This window comes from Bos indicus, chromosome 13, assembly GCF_029378745.1.
Source record: "Bos indicus isolate NIAB-ARS_2022 breed Sahiwal x Tharparkar chromosome 13, NIAB-ARS_B.indTharparkar_mat_pri_1.0, whole genome shotgun sequence".
NCBI lineage: Eukaryota > Metazoa > Chordata > Mammalia > Artiodactyla > Bovidae > Bos > Bos indicus.
This window is the reverse complement of record NC_091772.1, coordinates 39,797,751-39,821,861: the sequence shown is the minus strand read 5'-3', so window position 1 is coordinate 39,821,861 and position 24,111 is coordinate 39,797,751. Positions and strand designations below refer to the sequence as shown.

Sequence of the window (24,111 nt, the reverse complement as noted above, 5' to 3'; positions counted from 1 at the left end):
CTTCTCCTCCTGCCCCCAATCCCTCCCAGCATCAGAGTCTTTTCCAATGAGTCAACTCTTCACATGAGGTGGCCAAAGTACTGGAGTTTCAGCTTTAGCATCATTCCTTCCAAAGAAATCCCAGGGCTGATCTCCTTCAGAATGGACTGGTTGGATCTCCTTGCAGTCCAAGGGACTCTCAAGAGTCTTCTCCAACACCACAGTTCAAAAGCATCAATTCTTCGGCGCTCAGCCTTCTTCACAGCCCAACTCTCACATCCATACATGACCACAGGAGAAACCATAGCCTTGACTAGACAGATCTTTGTTGGCAAAATAATGTCTCTGCTTTTGAATATGCTGTCTAGGTTGGTCATAACTTTGCTTCCAAGGAGTAAGCGTCTTTTAATTTCATGGCTGCAGTCACCATCTGTAGTGATTTTGGAGCCCAGAAAAATAAAGTCTGACACTGTTTCCACTGTTTCCCCACCTGTAATGTTAGGTCCATGAATCAAGGCAAATTGGAAGTGGTCAAACAGGAGATGGCAAGAGTGAACATCAACATTTTAGGACTCAGTGAACTAAAATGGACTGGAATGGGTGAATTTAACTCAGAGGACCATTATATTTACTACTGTGGGCAAGAATCCCTTAGAAGAAATGGAGTAGTCATCATAATCAACAAAAGAGTCTGAAATGCAGTACTTGGATACAATCTCAAAAACGAATGATCTCTGTTTGTTTCCAAGGCAAACCGTTCAATATCATGCTAATCCAAGTCTATGCCCTGACCAGTAATGCTGAAGAAGCTGAAGTTGAATGGTTCTATGAAGACCTACAAGACCTTTTAGAACTAATCCCCCCAAAAGATGTCCTTTTCCTCATAGGGGACTGAAATGCAAAAGTAGGAAGTCAAGAAATACCTGGAGTAATAGGCAAATTTGGCCTTGGTGTGCAGAATAAATCAGGGCAAAGGCTAATAGAGGTTTGCCAAGAGAATGTACTGGTCATAGCAAACACCCTCTTCCAACAACACAAGAGAAGACTCTACACATGGACATCACCAGATGGTCAACACTGAAATCAGATTGATTATATTCTTTGCAGCCAAAGATGGAAAAGCTCTATACAGTCAGCAAAAACAAGAATGAGAGCTGACTGTGGCTCAGATCATGAACTCCTTATTGCCCAAGTCAGACTTAAATTGAAGAAAGTAGGGAAAACCACTAGAACATTCAGGTATGACCTAAATCAAATCCCTTATGATTAGACAGTGGAAGTAAGAAATAAATTCAAGGGGTTAAATCTGATAGAGTGCCTGAAGAACTATGGAATGAGGTTTGTGACATTGTACGGGAGGCAGTGATCAAGACCATCCCCAAGAAAAGAAAGGCAAAATGGTTGTCTGAGGAGGCCTTCCAAATAGCTGTGAAAAGAAGAGAAGTGAAAAGCAAAGGGGAAAAGGATATATACACCCACTTGAATGTAGAGTTCCAAAGAATAGCAAGGAGAGATAAGAAAGCCTTCCTCAGCGATCAATGCAAAGAAATAGAGAAAATCAATAGAATGGGAAAGACTAGAGATCTCTTCAAGAAAATTAGAGATACCAAAGGAACATTTCATGCAAAGATGTGCTCAATAAAGGACAGAAATGGTATGGACCTAACAGAAGCAGAAGATATTGAGAAGAGGTGGCAACAATACACAGAAGAACTAAACAAAAAAGATCTTCATGACCCAGATAACCATGATGGTGTGATCACTCACCTAGAGCCAGACATCCTAGAATGTGAAGTCAAGTGGGCCTTAGGAAGCATCACTATGAACAAAGCTAGTGGAAGTGGTGGAATTTCAGTTGAGCTATTTCAAATCCTAAAAGATGATGCTGTGAAAGTACTGTACTCAATATGCCAGCAAATTTGGAAAACTCAGCAGTGGCCACAGGACTGGAAAAGGTCAGTTTTCATTCCAATCCCAAAGAAAGGCAATGCCAAAGAATGCTCAAACTACCGCACAATTGCACTCGTCTCACACGCTAGTAAAGTAATGCTCAAAATGCTCCAAGCCAGGCTTCAGCAGTACATGAACTGTGAACTTCCAGATGTTCAAACTGGATTTAGAAAAGGCAGAGCAAACAGAGATCAAATTGCCAACATCCATTAGATCAAAGAAAAAGCAAGAGAGTTCCAGAAAAACATCTATGTCTGCTTTACTGACTATGCCAAAGCCTTTGACTTTGTGGATCACAACAAACTGCAGAAAATTCTTCAAGAGATGGGAGTACCAGACCACATGACCTGCCTCCTGAGAAATCTGTATGCAGGTCAAGAAGCAACAGTTAGAACTGGACATGGAACAACAGACTGGTTCCAAATCAGGAAAGGAATACACCAAAGCTGTATTTTGTCACCCTGCTTATTTAACTTATATGCAGAGTACATCATGAGAAATGCTGGGCTGGATGAAACACAAGCTGGAATCAAGATTGCTGGGAGAAATATTAATAACCTCAGATATGCAGATGACACCACCCTTATGGTAGAAAGCGAAGAACTAAAGAGCCACTTGATGAAAGTCAATGAGGAGTGAGAAAAAGTTGGCTTAAAACTCAACATTCAGAAAACTAAGATCATGGCATCCAGTCCTATCACGTCATGGCAAACAGATGGGAAAACAATGGAAACAGTGAGAGACTTTATTTTGGGGGGCTCCAAAATCACTGCAGATGGTGACTGCAGCCATTAAATTAAAAGATGCTTGCTCCCTGGAAGAAAAGTTATGACCAACCTAGATGGCATATTAAAAAGCAGAGACATTACTTTGCCACAAAGGTCTGTCTAGTTAAAGCTATGGTTTTTCCAGTAGTCATGTATGGATGTGAGAGCTGGACTATAAAGAAAGCTGAGTGCTGAAGAATTGATGCTTTTCAACTGTGGTGTTGGAGAAGACTCTTGAGAGTCCCTAGGACTGCAAGGACATCCAACCAGTCCATCCTAAAGGAAATCAGTCCTGAATATTCATTGGAAGGAACTGATGCTGACGCTGAAACTCCAATACTTTGGCCACCTGATGCAAAGAACTGACTCATTGGAAAACACCCTGATGCTGGGAAAGACTGAAGGCAGTAAGAGAATGAGGATGAGATGGTTGGATCCATCACTGACTCAATGGATATGAGTTTGAGCAAGCTCTGGGAGTTAGTGATGGACAGGGAACCCTGGCATGCTTCCTGGGGGTCGCAAAGTCCATGGGGTCGCAAATAGTCAGACACAACTGAGTGACGGAACGGAACTGAAAAATGCCATACATTTATCCTTTGAGCATGTGCAAGGTGTAAATACCAAGATGGCACCTGTAAAAGGCAAACTGGAAATCCTTCACACACGAGAGGTAGCAAAGTACAAGACAGAATCAGAATCATCCCTCAAGACTGGAAAAAACAAGCATTGTGGGAATTCAATAGCAAATGAGAGTTGCCTTCCCTGGTGGTCAAGTGGCTAAGAATCCACCTGCCAATGTAGGAGACACAGGTTCAGTCCCTGGTCTGGGAGGATTCCACATGCCACGGAGCAACTAAAGCTGTGGGCCACAAATACTGAATCCCATGCACCCTAGATAGAGCCTGTGCTCTGCAACAAGAAGCCACCACAGTGAGAAGCCATGTACCGCAACAAAGAGTAACCCCCATTCGCTGCAACTAGAGAAAGACCATGTAGCAACAAAGACCCAGTGCAGCCAAAAATAAAATAAAAAGAAGTAAATAAAAAGACCTGGATAGTTTTAAAAAGCAGGTGAGATCACTTCCGGGCGGGGAGGGTGAGGAGGGTGCTATGCTTTGGGCACATACTGAAGGTTAGGAAAGCTTTATTGACACAGTCAGGGCAGGTTTCCTCATGCTTGGCAGGTATCTTCTTGGGCCTTCATTCTTCATGGTGAATAGCTGAAGCATGAAGCTTTGTGAAATGCTTTCTACTGGGTCCAATTCAACACGTAAATACTATGAACCTGGGGCAATGGCTTCAGCTATGCAATGTTTAATGATATGTTAATAATTATGCCTGGTAAGCCCCAAAGTAACAATGTGACTTAGAAGTTATATGATTTGTTGAGAATCAGAAAATGTGGTTTGGAAGACACAGCCCATAAAAACAGCTCAATTACAATGAGCAATCAGAGGGGGGAAAATAGGTTTCCTTATGGCTAAGACTGCCAAGTTTGAGGAAAAGTCTCCATAAATGGTGATTAAACCTGGCTGTGTGTAAAAATTACCTGGAGAGTCTTAAAAATACACATTCCTTGTGTGCACTGCAACTCTGCTGGATTGTTACCACAGGAACAGGGTCTCAGGAAGTTGTCTTTTTGTAACTACCACCTAGTCACCCTTACCCAGAAAAGTAGCTTTGATTATAGAATTGTAGAGTTTGGAATTTTCGCAAACTGTTGCTTTTATAAAAAGTTGTTGTTTTAGTCACTGAGTTATGTCTGACTCTTTTGCTACCCCATGAACTGTAGCTCACCGGGCTCCTCTGTCCATGGGATTTCCCAGGCAAGAGTACTGGAGTGGGTTGCCATTTCCTTCTCCAGGGGATCTTCCCGACCCAGGAAGCTTCTTGCCCACTTTGTTCCCACTGAGGTTTTGGAGGAGCAGAACGCCTGGGTTCTCTCTAGAGCCTCCAGGATGCCTGGGGACAGAGGTGGCAGATCAGGACAGCCTCCTGACACGGTTTTCTCTTCTTGCCTCTCTTCCCTCTGCCTTTGTCTAGACCCGCCCACTTTGTTAAAGGGCTGCTGCTGCTGTTGCTAAGTCGCTTCGGTCGTGTCTGACTCTGTGTGACCCCGTAGACGGCAGCCCACCAGGCTCCCCCGTCCCTGGGATTCTCCAGGCAAGATCACCGGAGTGGGTTGCCATTTCCTTCTCCAATGCATGAGAGTGAAAAGTGAAAGTGAAGTCGCTCAGTCGTGTCCGACTCCTAGCGACCCCATGGACTGCAGCCCACCAGGCTCCCCCGTCCCTGGGATTCTCCAGGCAAGAGTACTGGAGTAGGGTGCCATCGCCTTCTCCATCGTTAAAGGGCAATGGTGTAAATATTAAGAAAAGAGAATATAGACTTCCCTGGTGGTCCAGTGGCTAAGACTACACGCTCCCAGTGCAGAGGACTGGGTTCCACCCTTGGTCAGGGAACTAGATCCTGCTCGCCACAACTAAGGCTGGGCGCAGCCAAATAAGTATTTTTAAAAACCAAAAGAAAGGAGACCAAACAAAAGAAACCAGGTTAGGAGGGGACCCCCCCTCACACACACACATCTCCTGTAAATGATCCTCCTGCCTCAGTGCTTTCCTGCCTTCTCTGCCCAGGGTCACCCCCTGACTGTGGCAGCTTGAAGAACAGGATGGAAGCATAGCCCAAGAGTGACCAGATGGACAAGAATTGGTGGGTAAATACCTGCTTCCTTGAGCACAGAGGGACAGCTCCCAGATGTGACCCTGCAGGTCCTGGCAGCACTGAGCCTCAGTGTCTACAATGACCCAAAGGCACATGATCTGGGGGATTTGCTGGCTTTCCTGCCTGTCCCATCTCACCTGCTTACTCAGGTAGTTCTCAGAGATCACCTCCAAATAAACTTCTGCTGCTGCTGCTAAGTCACTTCAGTTGTGTCCGACTCTGTGCGACCCCATAGACAGCAGCCCACCAGGCTTTCCGGTCCCTGGGATTCTCCAGGCAAGAACACTGGAGTGGGTTGCCATTTCCTTCTCCAATGCATGAAAGTGAAAAGTGAAAGTGAAGTCGCTCAGTCGTGTCCAACTCTATGCAACCCCTGGACTGCCGCCTACCAGGCTCCTCCGTCCATGGGATTTTCCAGACAAGAGTACTGAAGTGGGGTGCTATTGTCTTCTCCCCAAATAAACTACTGGCACCAAATTCTTTGTTTTCAGCATTTGCATGAATGCAAACCAAGATAGGGGCCAATGTCATCATTTGAAAATGAGCTGATTGCAGGGGCTGGAGGCTGAGCAGGTGACTGTCACTGGTCCACATGTGTGGTTTATGTTTCGTGCCATCATGGAGAAAGTGCTTCCTATTTAACATCTTTCACCCCAGGGGCTCAGAGAACCCACAAAACACGGCAGTTAGCTGATCCCCAAAAAGGCCTGACATTGCTCAGAGAGGCTGCTTTCCTTTATTTCTGGGAGCCTCTAAAATGAGCCACTGGAAATGAGAAAAGATCTCCTGAAGAGAGCAGGAAGGAATGCTGTCAGTAAACGAAGATACTTTCATTTAACCTTAGTCACAGGCCACCTCAGAGATACTGTGGATTTGGTTTCAGACCCACAATAAAGCCAATATCCCTATAAAGTGAGTCACCTGTTTGTTTGTTTGTTTGTTTTGGTTTCCCAGTGCACACAAAAGTTATGTTTGCAAAACACTATAGTCTATTCAGTGCACAATAACATGTGTCTACAAAAACAACATACTAACTAAAAAATAAGTTTTTCCTATAAAATGGTAACCATCATCTGACAACGCAGGGCTTCCACAAACCTTCAATTTGTAAAAACAATGCAGTATCTGCAAAATGCAGGAAAACCCAGGGATGCCTGTGCGCTTCAATACTAGGATCAGGTTCGGAAAGCTGATGGTGATGAGGACGGCTCTGGATCAGTCTTTTCTGGATGCGGGATGCCAGCTCCTTCTGCCTGGGGAGGCACTGTCCCCGCCCCTCACCTTCCATCTCCCCAGGCCATCAGAGGGGCCTCTGTACCAGCCCTCCTCCCCCCCCCCGCCACCACACCCCCACCACAGGCCCCATCGTGATGCCAACGCAACAAGATGTGATATGTGACTTGCCCCAGGGATCTCTTGCCTGCTCCACAGCAGGTGCCACGGCCCGGCCGCCACCTCACATTTCCGGGGTACCCAGAGGGCGATCGGAGCCAGCACAGGGCCCTCAATCCCTGGGGCAGAGGCCAGCAGTACACAACAGGACAGCCAGCAACCTGTTCGCTGGGGTTCAGCTCCGAGATCAGCACGTAAGCACTACTTAATGAATCACCTAATTAGTGACAGGCCACACTGACGACCTCAGCTGTCCTCAGACAAAGGTGGAGATAAGAAGCCTCATTAAGTTGTGAGCGCTTGGCTGCAGCCGCCAGATCCACAGTTACGCTGGCACGGCATGGTCCTGTGCCACCTGATAGCGCGTGTTCCGGGCACCTGGCACAACCGCGGCTTCACAAACGTGCCCTGTAGTTCCAGGCTGTTCTTAGTTACCTTGACATGCCCACGGGGATGTGGGATCAGGGGCCGATGAAAACCAGAAACTCCACCCTGGGGTGAGATGACACGGTGGGAATTTTGACACCTCTTCCTGGGGGCAGGAGTGGAAGACGAGGCAGTGGGGGGCCTGGCGCCCACTGGAGCTCCCCGAGAACCAAAGGGCATCTTCCTCCAACCACCCAGAGTTGTGGGGACACCACCCGGGGCTGCTTTCAGTCACTGTCATCTCAGGGTTCATTCATGCGTTTCTCTAGGGCCATTAGAGGCTCCTCGAGAGATTCTTTACATCAGAATTGAATTAGGAAAGATTTTAAAGTAATGGATTAAAAGGGGCTGCTCCATAATTGGGAGTAAATAATATAATACACAAGGCATAGAGACACATGAGCTGAAACAGAATCAAACAGTAACTGCTTCAGCTCAGTGGCTTGATGACAAAGACAGAAGGAAGAAGCTGTTGTGTACAATTCTGGAAGATAAAATGTCTATCTAGGATACTGACGGTGGCAGGGCCTGAGGCTCTGTGTTTCTAATAAGCTCCCAGGTGATGCTTATCTCGCTGGAATACAGACCGAACTTTCGAGTAAAAAGGACATAAGACATAAAATGAGTTCATGGACCTGGTTCTTATCCCACCCCCCTTTTTTGGTAGAGCATGTCCATAATTCTTTTTTAAAACTGATTTTGGAGTACCGTTGTGGAAAGCCCAACACTGTGAAAGCATTGCATTTGGAGAGTTCTGCAGGAACAAGGAGCTGGTAAAAATATGACTGGCTATGAGGAAAGAGGTCCCTTGCTTTTTGGAAAGAGCTTTCTGACTTCCTTGCAAAGCTCTCCTTTAGGACACAGCATCTCCCTGACAGGTGATGGAAGCTCCCCTCTGGACCTGGCTCTTGATCTGAGAACGGGGACTTAGACTAAACTCTGACAGAGTTGGTGGAGCTCCTGGTGTGACAGCACCTCAGGGTTGGCAGGACTGGGGGTCCCCTGCCATGTCCCTCCCTTAGCAGGGGAACTGATGGCTGAGGCCAAGAGCTTTCTGCCAAAAACCAGTGTTTGGGGTTTTAAGCAGAAGGACCAGGAAGGATAAGACCAAACAACTACAATGCCTAAGACAACACCTTTCTGTCCCAACGGGCCAGGCAGCCAAACAAACACCACCTATCAATCATGAAAACTACAGTTTTAATATAGCTCACGTCCATCACCTGAATGTCTTGGGCACGATGAAAAACACAGCAAAGAGTCTTAAAAATTCCCTTTTCCCTCCACTTTACTGCCCTCTATTCCACAGATGAGTGGGGGTTTTCTACTCTATGCCCCCCACCTCAAGAAAGCTCCCTGGCATGCCTGCTGTCCTCCCCCTGCCCAGCCCCTGGTCCCCACCATGGGGGCACATGTCCCGGCAAGGTGGGTGATGGGGAAGGAGGCCAGGATGTGCCCTCCAGGTGGGGCCTGGGGTTCTGAACACGTTCCCTCCTCTGCCCCTTGCAGAGTTGCTTGGGCACAGTGCCCTCAGAAGACAGATGCACAAGACCTGGGTGTGGGAGATGGGGGACCAGTTAGCTGAGCCTCCCCTCCACCCTGAGTCACCCTCCCCTTTCCCCTTTGTATCAGCCAGGCAGGGCTGGCTCAGGAGGGTTGACAGAGACCGTAGAAAGTCTAAGGCCACTCAACTCAGCACCAGAGGATTCACCAGAACCAGGAGGACATGGACGCACATGGCAGGTGGTGTGTGTCTCTAGAAATGCCTGCCAGTCATGTCACCGGGCACTGGAAGGCCCAGGAGGCCTTGCCCTCATAAGGACAAGAAGAAGTCACCGAGCAATCCACTAGCCTGATGACCAGACAGGAAGGGTGTCCTCTGAGCAGGCGTGCCTGTGGGTGGGTAGCAGCTGAGGACCAGACAATGTTGTACTAAAATCCAAAACCCCAAACATCCCCTCAACACTCCCTCCCCACGTGGAGCTCACACCCGGGTATCTGTGTTAGTTGGTGAAAGTGAAAGTTGCTCAGCTGTGTCTGACTCTTTGTGATCTTCTTTGCGATTCTCCAGGACAGAATACTGGAGTGGGTAGCCTTTCTCTTCTCCAGGGGATCTTCCCAACCCAGGGATAGAACCCAGGTTTCCCGCATTGCAGGCGGATTCTTTACCAGCTGAGCCATCAGAGAAGCCCAAGAATACTGAAGTGGGTAGCCTATCCCTTCTCCAGTGGAGCTTCCCGACCCAGGAATCGAACTGGGGTCTCCTAGTTGCAGGCAAGCTATGAGGGAAGCCCCCTGATGCGTTAGTTGGTGACTGTGGACAAATCACATCAACATCCTAGTAGCGTCATGGCGCTTGGGGAAAGAAGAACATGACAAGGCCAAGAACTTCTGCAAGGGCTGCTTTTGGTGTCTGAAGAGGAGACCCAAGGTGCTTTGCAGTTTTTCTGCATGTAAACAATGAAAGAACAAAGAGTTGTGTTTGCTTTGTCACCAGATGACAGGGTGACCAGATTTTCTGGAAAAAGAGGTTGTTGTACTGGGCCTCAGATGGATTTTCTGGAAACTACAGGGCCCCACCTGGGTTTAATAACACAGAGCAGGAGCACAGGAAGGCGACTCCTAAATCTTGCCTCCAAAATGTGGATTTAATCCTCACTGGAGGTCAGTGCTTGGTGAAAACTGTGTTTCTTCCATTTCATTCCAACTCGAATCATTTATAAAATCCATTTCAAATGGCAGTTAAACTGTTAAGTAAAATCTACAGCAGGTTACTATGGTGATTGCTGATTTGAAATAATTAGAGAACATAATGAGAGAACTATTTCCTCTCTTCGGGATTAGATATCCGTAAACTGATACTGGTCTATTTTTAGTGGACGTAATCTGTGCAACGATGATAGAGAAGCACGAGTGCTTTAAAATGCTTTAAAAAGGTCTGTCTGATTGAGGAATTTAATCAACCAAGTACTTATATCAAAATTTATACCTGTCTTTATTAAATCTAAGTTGATTCCATAAAAAGAAAATTATATGTGTATGTATCAATGTAATCATTTTTAACAAGACATAATGACTGGATATATAGCTAAATTAAAATTTAAGATCTGTTTATGATAACTTCTTCTCTACTATAATTTCACAACTCCACCCAGATCATTCATCATTCAAAAATGGCTGCACACAACTGCTGTTCAGAATCTTAGGTGAGGCGTCCTGTAAGAACAGGGAAGACTTCAGACTACAGAATGGCACAGGCAGTGAACAGGAAGTTTCCTGAGTGCATCTCATGATTCCTTTCTTGCAATGCAAGAAGATTGCAGTAAACTGACCACAGTATTTAAAGCCTGTGAACTTTGTTCTAATTTCAATAAAGACAGGAGACCTATGGGACTTCCCTGGCTGTCCAGCAGCTAAGACTCCGTGCTCCCAATGCAGGGGGCCCAGGTTCAACCCCTGCTCAGAGAACTAGATCCTGCATGCTGCATCTTACAGTTGGCATGAATGTTGCAACGAAGGTGGAAGATTCTGCGTGCCGCGACCAAGACTCAGCACTACCAAATATATATATTTATTATTATTATTTTTTTAATTAGGACTTTGCTGGTGGTACAGTGGATCTGAATCTGCCTGCCAACGCAGATGACATGGGGTCAATCCCTGGTCCAGGAAGATTCCACGTGCCTCAGAGCAACTAAACCCGCACGCCACAACTACTGAGCCGGCACCCAGAGCCTGTGCTCTTCAGAAGAGAAGCCAGCACACCACAGCAAAGAGTAGCCCCCGCTCGCCACAACTAGAGAAAGCCCATGCCCAGCAATGGTGACCCAGCACAACCAAAAATTAATTAATTAAAAAAAATTAAAGACAGGTGACTTAAATCTGGTTAACTAAGGGTGTGTTCTGAATAACTGAACAAACTGGCTAGGAAGTGAAAAAATCTTCCATTAAATGTGAGGTCAGATGAGTAAACTAATCACCTGGGGTTAGCTCATCCCCCTGTCCACCAGGAACAAATACCTTCTAGGGTTCCTTGCCTCTGCCCCTTTCCTTGTTTAGCCCTCACCACTCAGTTGTGGGGATATCTTTCCCCCTTTGCCCAATCCCCTCTTAGCACCTACAGTTTTGAACGGTAGCCAAAGTTTTCTCATGTGATCCTGAGCAAAAGATTTTGGGAAAGAAATATTCTCTAACTTAGGAGTCTGCATTTCCTCCAAACCAGGGTCTTTGAAAACACGTGGAGACTTTTTATAAAAGTAACCTGGATCTGAGAGAAGTCAGGCACACACTGGCAGTTCCGTGCCGGTGGTGGAGATACCAGGCCACAAACACAAGTTCTTGGACAATAACCTGGGGCTCTTCCTGTTAAAGAGGAACTGAAATTTGGTGAGCAAATAGAAAGCTAGTGGGGGGGAGCTGAGAAGACTCAGGAATCACCTATCAGGACAATGGGCAGAAATTATGCATTGCTTCAAGGATAATAGAAAACAGCTCAAACAGATGCATGAACCTCAATTGTCCTGGGGGAACTGAGGTATTGAGGGCAGGTACTCTGTCCCCTGGCACCCAAAATGCAGGGGTCGAAAGAAACATCCTGGCCTGCCTGCCACCTCTGAAGCCTGTTCTTGATGCATAAAGTCAAAACTGGTCCATCCCCACACCTGCTTGATCACATAGAACATCTGTTAAAATACAAGTTCCCAGGGCCCCCCATGGGAACTTTCTCCTTCCATATGTCTACAAGGTCTGGGAATCTACATCTCCAACAAATGCTCTAGGTGATTCTTATAATTCAGCCAAAAAGCGAGCACTAGTACAGAACCGGGCTGAAAAACACCTCGAAAGGGTCAGAGTGACATATACTAGTCACTGCGGGCCACATGGTCCCTGTCACGGCTACTCAAAGTTGCCACTGTAGTGACAAAAGAGAGACGAAGCATAAATAGGTGAGCATTACTGTGTTCCTGTAAAGCTTTATTTTCAAAAGCAGGTGGATCTGCTTTGACCTGAGAGGCTAGAGCTTGCCAACCTCTGGTCTAGAATATTCCTCTGATTCATTCTTTTTATTAATCTACATAGGCAAGGTATGTGAGGTGTTGAAAAAAAATCTTTTCAAGGGACTCTCTCAGGTGTGGGAAGAAAAAGGCCCCTTTAAAAACAAACTAATAAATAAAGTAAAACAACTTACCAAAACACCAACGTTTCTAGGAAGGAAATTCCAACGTTGGATGCGCCAACGACAACAATCTTGGCATTGACAGTTATTTTAGGTTCCAACGATAGTTTTCTGTTTGTATGGTTCAAGGCATAACTCAACTGGAAAAAAGCACAAAGAGGAAATGGACTTGAGGAAAACATAGCTGAGTCTGCATTCCCAAATTGGCAATTGCTTAACCAGAATATTACCAGCACAGCAAACTGAAAAATGCCCCTGCACAGCCCTGAGGAGTTTTACAGGAAGGAATGTCAAATAAATGAATGTAAGAATATGGGAATATATGTAATACCTAGGCTGGTGCACATCAAAATGCTTAATCTAGATCACTTTTTGTCTTATTATTAACAGATGTTTTATATTGAACTGAGGCCATCTATGACTAGATATGATAAGGTGAATAATCCCACAGGAAGACAGGCAAGCTGCACCCTGAGAAATTGTAGTTTCATCAAAGACCTAAATCTTCCCTTCTGTCTAGGGTTTTCTTGAAACTGTGAATGACTGGATTACAGTAGCCGGGTTTTTGATGAAAAGTATTCAGTTCAGTTCAGTTCATCTCAGTTGCTCAGTCGTGTCTGACTCTTTGCAATCCTATGAATCGCAGCATGCCAGGCCTCCCTGTCCATCACCAACTCCCAGAGTTCACTTCGACTCACATCCATCGAGTCGATGATGCCATCCAGCCATCTCATCCTCTGTCGTCCCCTTCTCCTCCTGCCCCCAATCCCTCCCAGCATCACAGTCTTTTCCAATGAGTCAACTCTTCGCATGAGGTGGCCAAAGTACTGGAGTTTCAGCTTTAGCATCATTCCTTCCAAAGAACACCCAGGACCGATCTCCTTTAGAATGGACTGGTTGGATCTCCTTGCTGTCCAAGGGACTCTCAAGAGTCTTCTCCAACACCACAGTTCAAAAGCATCAATTCTTCAGCGCTCAGCTTTCTTCACAGTCCAACTCTCACATCCATACATGACCACAGGAAAAACCATAGCCTTGACTAGATGGACATTTGTTGGCAAAGTAATGTCTCTGCTTTTCAATATGCTATCTAGTTTGGTCATAACTTTTCTTCAAAGGAATAAGCATCTTTTAATTTCATGGCTGCAGTCACATCTGCAGTGATTTTGGAGCCCAGAAAAATAAAGTCTGACACTGTTTTCACTGTTTCCCCATCTATTTCCCATGAAGTAATGGGACCAGATGCCATGATCTTCGTTTTCAGAATGTTGAGCTTTAAGCCAACTTTTTCACTCTCCTCTTTCACTTTCATCAAGAGGCTTTTTAGTTCCTCTTCACTTTCTGCCATAAGGGTGGAGTCATCTGCATATCTGAGGTTATTGATATTTCTCCCGGCAATCTCGATACCAGCTTGTGCTTCTTCCAGCCCAGTGTTTCTCATGATGTACTCTGCCTATAAGGTAAATAAGCAGGGTGACAATATACAGCCTTGACATACTCCTTTTCCTCTTTGGAACCAGTCTGTTGTTCCATGTCCAGTTCTAACTGTTGCTTCCTGACCTGCATATAGGTTTCTCAAGAGGTAGGTCAGGTGGTCTGCTATTCCCATCTCTTTCAGAATTTTCCACAGTTTATTGTGATCCACACAGTCAAAGGCTTTGGCATAGTCAATAAAGCAGAAATAGATGTTTTTCTGGAACTCGCTTGCTTTTTCCATGATCCAGCTGATGTTGACAATTTGATCTCTGGTTCCTCTGCCTTTTCTAAAACCAGCTTGAACATCTGGAAGTTCACGGTCCACGTACTGCTGAAGCCTGGCTTGGAGAATTTTGAGCATTGCTTTACTAGTGTGTGAGATGAGTACAATTGTGCAGTAGTTTGAGCATTCTTTGGCATTGCCTTTCTTTGGGATTGGGATGAAAACTGCCCTTTTCCAGTCCTGTGGCCACTGCTGAGTTTTTCAGATTTGCTGGCATATTGAGCGCAGCACTTTCACAGCATCATCTTTCAGGATTTGAAATAGCTCAACTGGAATTCCATCACCTCCACTAGCTTTGTTTGTAGTGATGCTTTCTAAGGCCCACTTGACTTCACATTCCAGGATGTCTGGCTCTAGGTGAGTGGTCATACTATTGTGATTATCTGGGTCATGAAGATCTTTTTTGTACAGTTGTTCTGTGTATTCTTGCCACCTCTTCTTAATATCTTCTGCTTCTGTTAGGTCCATACCATTTCTGTCATTTATCGAGCCCATCTTTGCATGAAATGTTCCTTTGGTATCTCTAATTTTCTTGAAGAGATCTCTAGTCTTTCCCATTCTGTTGTTTTCCTCTATTTCTTTGCATTGGTCACTGAGGAAGGCTTTCTTATCTCTTCTTGCTATTCTTTAGAACTCTGCATTCAGGTGCTTATAGCTTTCCTTTTCTCCTTTGCTTTTCTCTTCTCTTCTTTTCACAGCTATTTGTAAGGCCTCCTCAGACAGCCATTTTGCTTTTTTGCATTTCTTTTCCATGGGGATGGTCTTGATCCCTGTCTCCTGTACAATGTCACGAACCTCATTCCATAGTTCATCAGCCACTCTATCTATCAGATATAGGCCCTTAAATCTATTTTTCACTTCCACTGTATAATCATAAGGGATTTGATTTAGGTCATACTTGAATGGTCTAGTGGTTTTCCCTACTTTTTTCAATTTAAGTCTGAATTTGGCAATAAGGAATTCATGATCTGAGCCACAGTCAGCTCCTGGTCTTGTTTTTCTTGACTGTATAGAGCTTCTCCATCTTCGGCTGCAAAGAATATAATCAATCTGATTTCAGTGTTGACCATCTTGTGATGTCCATGTGTACAGTCTTCTCTTGTGTTGTTGGAAGAGGGTGTTTGCTATGACCAGTGCATTTTCTTGGCAAAATCTATTAGTATTTGCCCTGCTTCATTCTGTATTCCCAGGCCAAATTTGTCTGTTACTCCAGGTGTTTCTTGACTTCCTACTTTGGCATTCCAGTCCCCTATAATGAAAAGGACATCTTTTTGGGGTATTAGTTCTAAAAGGTCTTGTAGGTCTTCATAGAACCATTCAACTTCAGCTTCTTCAGCGTTACTGGTTGGGGCATAGACTTGGATTCTGTGATATTGAATGGTTTGCCTTGGAAACGAACAAAGATCATTCTCTCATTTTTGAGATTGCATCCAAGTACTGCATTTCAGAGTCTTTTGTTGACCATGATGGCTACTCCATTTCTTCTAAGGGATTCCTGCCTGCAGTAGTAGATATAATGGTCATCTGAGTTAAATTCACCCATTCCAGTCCATTTTAGTTTGCTGATTCCTAGAATGTTGACGTTCACTCTTGCCATCTCCTGTTTGACCACTTGCAATTTGCCTTGATTCATGGACCTGACATTCCAGGTTCCTACGCAATATTGCTCTTTATAGCATCGGATCTTGCTTCTATCACCAGTCAGATCCACAACTTCGTATTGTTTTTGCTTTGGCTCTATCCCTTCATTCTTTCTGGAGTTATTTCTCCACTGATCTCCAGTAGCATATTGGGCACCTACTAACCTGGGGAGTTCCTTTTCAGTATCCTACCATTTTGCCTTTTCATACTGTTCGTGGGGTTCTCAAGGTAAGAATACTGAAGTGGTTTGCCATTCCCTTCTCCAGTGGACCACATTCTGTCAGCCCTGTCCCCCATGACCTGCCTGTCTTAGGTGGCCCCACAGGCATGGCTTAGTTTCATTGAGTAAGACAAGGCTGTGGTCCTAGTGTGATTAGATTGACTCGTTTTCTGTGATTATAATTTCAGTGTATCTGGCCTCTGATGCCCTTTTGAAAAGGGGGGAAGTTTATGAAAGTTAATGAAAAAGTATTAACTCTATTCAATTCTGCATCCCTCATAGCATCTGGAGCACAGTAGGTGTTCAGTGATATTTACAGAATGACAAACGTGTTGAATAACTAAAGCATATTGGATAATAAGGCTTGTTCAGTCTTTCAAATAACTGAGGGTCAGGGAGGACTCTTAGAAACACAGAGAGTCACAGATGATTGTTTTAATGCCTGTGTTTGAAAAAATGACCTGGATTGATTTGTTTGGTTCACTTTCCTGCAGAAGCTTCAGTGGGAGCATGAAATGAACAAGGGAAGGTTTTACTAGAAAGAAGTGACGGGATACTCTTGAAAGAATGTCAGACTAGAAAAATCAGAAGACCTTGCTTCCCGTTTTTAATTCATAAATTCAACAAACATTTTAATCTGATGCTTCCTGTGTGTCCAGACAATAACAGGGTTTGCAGCTGACTTCTCATCAGAAGCAATGGAGGCCAAGAGTCGGTGGAGTGATGTCCACAACAAAGCATGTCTCTTGTTCAAGTTCTTATTACATTAGCATTAACTCATCCTCTAGGTTAGAGACCTTCAAATCTAGTAGACCAAACCAGTTTTTAATTTTCCCAAAATCCTGAGACATCACGAGTTGGAAGTTTAACAGTGAAACCCTGTGGAAAGCTAAGCTCCCACTTACTTTTTAGTGCCTAAGGCAGCATGGGGGCGTGGGTTGCATGCTTTGCAATTCACCCAGGAACATATGTGATCTAGAGGATAAATCCTCTCTCTCCAGCTCAAGCTAGCCCAGCAATACGAGGTAGGAAAATGTCTTGAGAAAAATAAAGTATTAATAGAAATCCAAAACAATGTTCCAAGATTTTAGACTCTCCCCATAATTAACATTGATGGTGTCTCCCAGCATCTATTTCACTCTCTCCCACATCTAATGAGGCAAACCATGGATTATGGGAAAAGACAATCCACTCCCATCTGGTTGATACAAACCAGGTTGTATAATCCCACCCTCCTTGCTCAACAATGACCCGGAATAGACATGTGACCTCTGCTGGCATAATCAGAGTGAAGCTCAGGACTTCTGTGTGATGATTTAAGAAGAAAAGCCTCTTGCCTTCCAGATGGCTTGGGGTATGTAAAGCCTGAAACAGTACAGTCATCATGTCACCAAAAGGGAAATGATTCTGGGATGAAGCTCCAAGTGAATAACAAAGAAATAGAACAAGAATTCCTTTCAAATCCTACCTGAACCCCATGCTATCTTTGGGCTCTTCAGTTACAGGAGCAGTAAGTATTAGTCAGCTATTGCCAAACAGTGTTACATAACAAACTGCCCCAAAGTGCAGTGGTTTAAAACACCGCCATCTATTTTGACTCAGGTAACTCTGAGTCATCAGGAAGAAGGTTGATGTCAGTGGGATTCATCAGGGTTTGGCTTCACTCTGCAGTTTTCAGTTTGGCCTCACATGGCTCTCCTTTTTTAATTTATCTATTATTGAGGTAGAGTTAATGTAAAATATAAGTTTCAGGCGTACAACTGAGTGAATCATGATTTTTAAAGGTTACACTCCATTTATAGTTATTATAAAATATTGGCTATATTCCCTGTGCTGTACAATATATTCTCATAGATTATTTTACTTTTTTTTTTTTTACTAAAATTCTTATTTCATATTGGAGTATAGCCAATTAATAATGTTTTGATAATTTCAGGTGGACAGCAAAGAGACTCAGCCACACATATATATGTGTCCATTCTCCTACCTATCTTATCTTTTTTGGTGACAGAGAGCTGGGTCTGTCCTTCTCATGGCAACACGAAAGTGCAAGAAGGGTGAGTGAAAATAAGAAATATCTTTGCAACCCCATGGACTGTAGCCCATCAGGCTCCTCTGTCCATGGAATTTATCAGGCAAGAATACTGGAGTGGGTTGCCATTTCCTCCTCCAGGGCATCTTCTCAACCCAAGGACTGAACCCGCATTTCCTGTTTCTTCTGCATTGCAGGCAGATTCTTCACCTGCTGAACCATCAAGGATGCCCACTTATTTCTCAATAAGGTATTAAAAAAATATTGTGCATGGCCAAAGCAAGCCACAAGGCTGAGCCCAACACCCAAGAGATGGGGAAGCAGACTCCCCTGGAGTGGGAAGAATGTCAAACTCACACACAAGGGTGCAGCCCAGGGAAGGAGGAAGTGCTGGGGAGAAAGATGCAACCCGTCCTGTTTCCTTGATGGTTAGGCCAGTTTGTTTCTTTTACATGCAACTAAAAACCTCCTAATGGAGAAGGCAATGGCACCCCACTCCAGTACTCTTGCCTGGAAAATCCCATGGACAGAGGAGCCTGGTGGGCTGCAGTCCATGGGGTCGCTAGGAGTCGGACACGACTGAGCAACTTCACTTTCACTTTTCACTTTCATGCATTGGAGAAGGAAATGGCAACCCACTCCAGTGTTCTTGCCTGGAGAATCCCAGGGACAGGAGAGCCTGGTGGGCTGCCGTCTCTGGGGTCGCACAGAGTTGGACACGACTGAAGTGACTTAGCAGCAACAGCAGCAAAAACCTCCTAAACTAGATAGACTTTCTGAATGACAATAATGAATATACCATTTAGGTGAAAGAGTATCTAGTTAACCCTGGTACATCTGGCTGCCAAAGTGGACTGTGTTCTGATTAACTTGCAGGACAAGCCTTGGCAGCAGCAGAGTCTGGTAGTTAGAGGGAAGAAAACAGAAAGCATAGCCCGTGGTATGATGGCATCTAATCGAAGATCCAATTAACAGACTTAAGATGCAAGCATCTTCACAGAGGTCAGAACCCAAGATTCCTTCCATAGGAGGTGTGTTCAGACATTCCCCTCTGCTGTCAGGAAGTGTACGCGGACACTGCAACACGGGCAGTCATGAAATTCCCTGGTAAAGAATGATACCTCATTTATGAAACAGCTCCTGAATCAAAGATACAAAGGCGTCTAGGGAACAGAGCAGAATGGCTTTTGTTTCCCTCACAATAGCTTTAACACCAACAGCTGCCAGGCCTCAGAAATCACCTTTCTAACCGCTGAATACACACAGTGGCCTCGGGTGTCAGCAGTTAGCATCAGTACCCACAAGGGTGGGTGTCTCGGGAGAGCAATCAGGCCTCACAATGGTTCTCGGGAAACCCAATTTTGTGCCCAGGCTTTAATTAAAAACATATTCATCATTGGGTATGAAGAAGTAACCTGAAGAAGCCACATTTTCCTTTTGTTAGGATAGGCGATTTTTAAATACCTTGAAAAATAAAACATTCTTTCCAGCCTGGAAATGTCTTTCAGTGACAACTGCAAATGAAGACGGCTTTCAAAGGGTTTGTTTTGCCTGTAAGCTGGAAGCTCGAGGCATTTTTGGAAGAAAGCACAATGTGTCCTTCCTTTATGTTCCTTCAAACTACAGATTTTCACAGCGAAGAAAAACAGGTATGTAAGACCCTCTGAGCCAAGCCAGGTTTTCCTTTTCTTGGTCTGAACATCTACTAAAGATGTGCTGTGCCCTGGAGATCCTGCTTTAGATGCTTGTTTCTGTTTTTATTTCCTTAATAGCAAAGTAAAAACACAAGCTCTATCTATTGACTCATACCTTATAGACAGAAATTAAATGTATTTTGGAATAGTAACGTATCAAAGATGAAACAGAGGAGTGTCTATAGGCCGTCCCACTATGTACTGTACCAGTCATAATATGGGTGAGAGGTCAGATTCTTACCTCCATGTTCTTTTGAGACATTTATGATTCTATTTTCCTAATGGCATTAAATGAGCATTTTTAGACAAAGGGATGATTTTAAATAGAGAGATGAATAGGTGCCCCAGCAAGATGGGCTTCCCTGATAGCTTGGTGGGTAAAGAATCCGCCTGCAATGCAGGAGACCCGGGTTCGATTCCTGGGTCAGGAAGATCTGCTGGAGAAGGGATAGGCTACCCACTCCAGTATTCTTGGGCTTCCCTTGTGACTCAGGTGGTAAAGAATCCACCTGCAATGCGGGAGGACCTGGGTTCAACCCCTGCATTGGGAAGATCCCCTGGAGAAGGGGAAAGGTTACCTACTCCAGTATTCTGGCCTGGAGAATTCCATGGACTATACAATCCATGGGTCACAAAGACTTGGGCACGACTGAGTGAGTTTCACTTTCAGCAAGAAAGAATAAACCATACAGCATGTATAAGTTGAACTTTTAAGGCTAAAAGACAAGTCCCTTAAAATAGATTAGGACTCTCGTAATGAGTTTAAAACACAAGCCTTAAGTTCCATCCCTGAGAAGGGAGAAGAAAGAATGGATAATATGGGAAATTCTCTCGGTTTGGAAATTCTAGAGCCGGGGTGAGGTGGGGAGGGGAGAGAGTATGAAGGTTTCTGAGAGAAGTGATGATAAAGGTCATGTGGCGGGCTGTTGAGATGAGAAAATAGGGAATAGAAATGAGCATGTGCTTAAATTTTAAGCTATTTATCTGCAATCGCCTATAAACTTCTGAATCAGAACACCTTGTACAAGTGAGAGCGTGACTCATAGAGGGCTTTCGTCCTTCTATTAATTCATCTGGTTGGTCTGCTGCCCTAGATTATTTGCTTCCTGGAGTCAGAAGCTACATCTTTGTTTTCTGAGGCCTTGTTCAGTTTTAGTTTAGCTTTTGTTTTATCTGAACAATTCCTGCCACATATATTTGGACATTTGATCAATGATGAAAGGACGGATAGGCTGATTTTTCATGAGCCCTTCTTAAAGGGTGTTGATATAATTTCCACTGATTCAAAATATTTCCTTTGGTGTTTTCCAGCTGCTTAAATGGCCAAACCAATGATTTAGATATAATTAGAGCTTTGCTGTTGTTTAGTCACTAAATCGTGTCTGATTCTTTTGCGACCCCATGGACAGTATGTAGCCTGCCAGGCTTCTCTGTCCATGGGATTTCCCAGGCAAGAACACTGGAGTGCGCTGCCATTTCCTTCTCCAGGGAATCTTCTGGACCCAGAGGTTGAATTCACATCTCCTGCACTGGCAGGCAGATTCTTTACCAGTGAGCCACCAGGGATGCCCCATAATAAGAGCTACTCAGGATAAAATTTGTCTGTTTAGTAAAAACGATACTGATATACAAGCTCAAGTGCGTTTATGCCATGATTCACATACATTTGTCAAGAGATCTTAAAGACATGGTTTTGAATTGTATGCATATGCATTAATTGTTCTGTGTGTTCAAAAAAACTAGTCAAAATATAACTTAGTCTGTTATATACAGACCTGAGTTCTGTGTTTTCATAACTGGTTAAGTTTCTCTTTTGCACTTAGAATGAGTTAGAATCACAACAAAATCATGACTGAAACTCAATTTCAATAACAGATCCAAAATCAGAAGTTAATAAAATTATAAACAGGCCATTAAACTAGAAAGCAGTGACAATAAATACAAATGGTCCTATAAAATAAACCAAATTCTTACTAAAATGCGACATGACAACATCTATGGTGAATTTTTTCCGATGACACCATTTCATTTGGGGGTGACGTTCAAACTCCAGGATCACTGGACTAGGCATCATTAGCCTGGAGGCAAGGTTTGGGCTTGTTTTCTTAACTCTGCTACTGGTTGAAATTCTGAGCCTCTTTTCCTTAAATATCAGTTTCCTCAGGTGTAAAATGGAAGTAAATTACACAAGCCTCTGCCTTCCTCAGCAGGCAAACATGGAAACTATTCATTAAAAAACATCGACAAATACTTGGAGCTTTTCAGGCAAAGATGTTACACAAGGTAAAATTGCATATCCTCTCTTCCATCTGCAATATGAAAGGCAAATCTTCGAAAACACATTTTAAAAGGGCGAAACAAGGAGCTCCATTTTCAGCTCCACACCCATGTGTATCTATTTTTTCTTACAGAAAGCGTCCAAAGACTTCAAAGGGAGCTCTGTCCAGGCAAGAAAATGGAAGATGGAGAGATTCAAAGCCATTAGAAATAGAGTTTCTGAAATTCTTAATAAGCCTATTTTTGCCTTACAAATGTAATTTTTTTCCTCCTTACACTTTTCCATTCTCTCTCTTCTTTTTGAGAACGCCCCCCAACTTTCCCCCAATTTGATCAAGACGAATAATGACAGGTTGACAGTGCTATAAATATCGGTGTCTGTTTCAGAGTTCAAAGTTCACAAACTGGCCTCTTGGGGGCAAAGTATTGCAACATTTACCAAATAAACAAAGAGTAAGGAGATTCAATGAATGAATGAACAAGATTCAATAAGTGGGACATCTCTTCCACAGATTAACAATGTGATTTTGAAAAGTCATTAAAAGGCTCAGAAGCAAGGTAGGAATGCCATCACCTGTCCCAGCACAGCCTGAGGGGGCTGTCAGGACAACGCCATGGTTTTCAGCCTTGTTTTCTGAAGGATTCCCTAACCTTCCTTTCTCTTAGAAAATGGGCACCTCTACCACTTCCTGCAGCTCCAGCACTTAGGGAGAATGCACACTGTTATGTCTCTGGCGTGTGCTGAGAGGGATGACTCTGGGACCCCTTCTGACTTGCTTTCCTAACACGGGGATGAGTGTACTCAGAACCGTGCAAAGTGGGGCAAGGGGTGAGCTGGGGTTCCTACAGGATCCCCACTGTTGCCCCAGGTACACGGTAAAGTCAGCAAAGTGAATGAGGCCCTAATTTGGCCTTTCAAAATTATTCATAACTCTACCCATGATCCCAATATCCATTGGAAGGACTAATGCTGAAGCTGAAACTCCAATACTTTGGCCACCTGATGTGAAGAACTGACTCATTAGAAAAGACCCTGATGCTGGGAAAGATTGAAGGCATGAGGAGAAGGGGACGACAAAGGATGAGATGGTTGGATGGCATCACTGACTCAATGGACATGAGTTTGAGTAAACTCTGGGAGTTGGTGATAGAGAAGCCTGGTATGCTGGAGTCCAAGGGGTTGCAAAGAGTCAGACACGACTGAACAACTGAACTGAACTGAACTACCCATGAAGAATTCTTATTTCTTTAAAGAATAATCATGCCTTTAACTCCTTTACATTCTTCACATTATCCTAGGCAAACAGTGGAAGCTTGAGCCCTAGCTAAAGAAGAGGGTTCCTGGACTTCCCTGGTGGTCCAGAGGTTAAGAATTCTGCCAATGCAGGGGACACCATTTGATCCCTGGCCCAGAAAGATCCCACACGATTCAGGGCAACTAAACCCATGCACCACAACTACTGAGCCCACCTGCCCTACAGCCCGTGCTCTACAACAAGAGAAGCCACTGCAATAATAAGCCCACAAACCACAGTTAGCCCTCACTAGCCTCAACTCGAGAAAATCCAAGCACAGCATGGAAGACTCAGTAAGGGATAAACAAATAAATTTTGTAAAAATTAGTAAAAAACAAAATTTTTTTTAAAAGAAGAGGGTTTCTGTCTCAGTTAGGGTTGGACTTGGCTGCATACAACAGAAAATGCAGCTTAAACACAAAACAGTACCTTTAATAGGATAGAAAATAATTTCTCTCTTTATGAAGAAGAAATCTGGAAACACATAGTCCAAGGCTATTGAGGCAGAGTCAGACTTCTACCTGCCTAATTCCCCATCCTAGTGCATGGCTTCTATCCTCAAGGATGGCCCAGCATGGCTGCCAGAGATCCAGACAGCATGTCCTCATTCCAGGAAGCAGGAAGGAGAAGGGAGGGAAAAAGGGCCTTCCTTCCAGTAAGCCACAGCCTTTAACCAACCTTTTCAGACACCTTTTCAGCAGTTCCAACTACTACTTCTATCCCAGTGGCCAAAACTAAGTCATATGGTCATGCCTAATGCAGGGGCTCTAAGAAAC

General features: G+C 44.3%; 1 protein-coding gene across 4 annotated transcripts in view; it reads right to left on the bottom strand.

Moving 5' to 3' along the window:
- Window positions 1–24,111, bottom strand: part of CFAP61 (cilia and flagella associated protein 61) — a 247,992-nt gene that overhangs the window by 95,070 nt on the left and 128,811 nt on the right. For all 4 annotated transcript variants that reach the window (XM_070802104.1, XM_070802105.1, XM_070802106.1 and 1 more), the window contains exon 18: window positions 12,430–12,557. In XM_070802104.1, coding sequence (XP_070658205.1) covers window positions 12,430–12,557 — 128 coding nt within the window. The remainder of the gene's footprint in view (window positions 1–12,429; window positions 12,558–24,111) is intronic.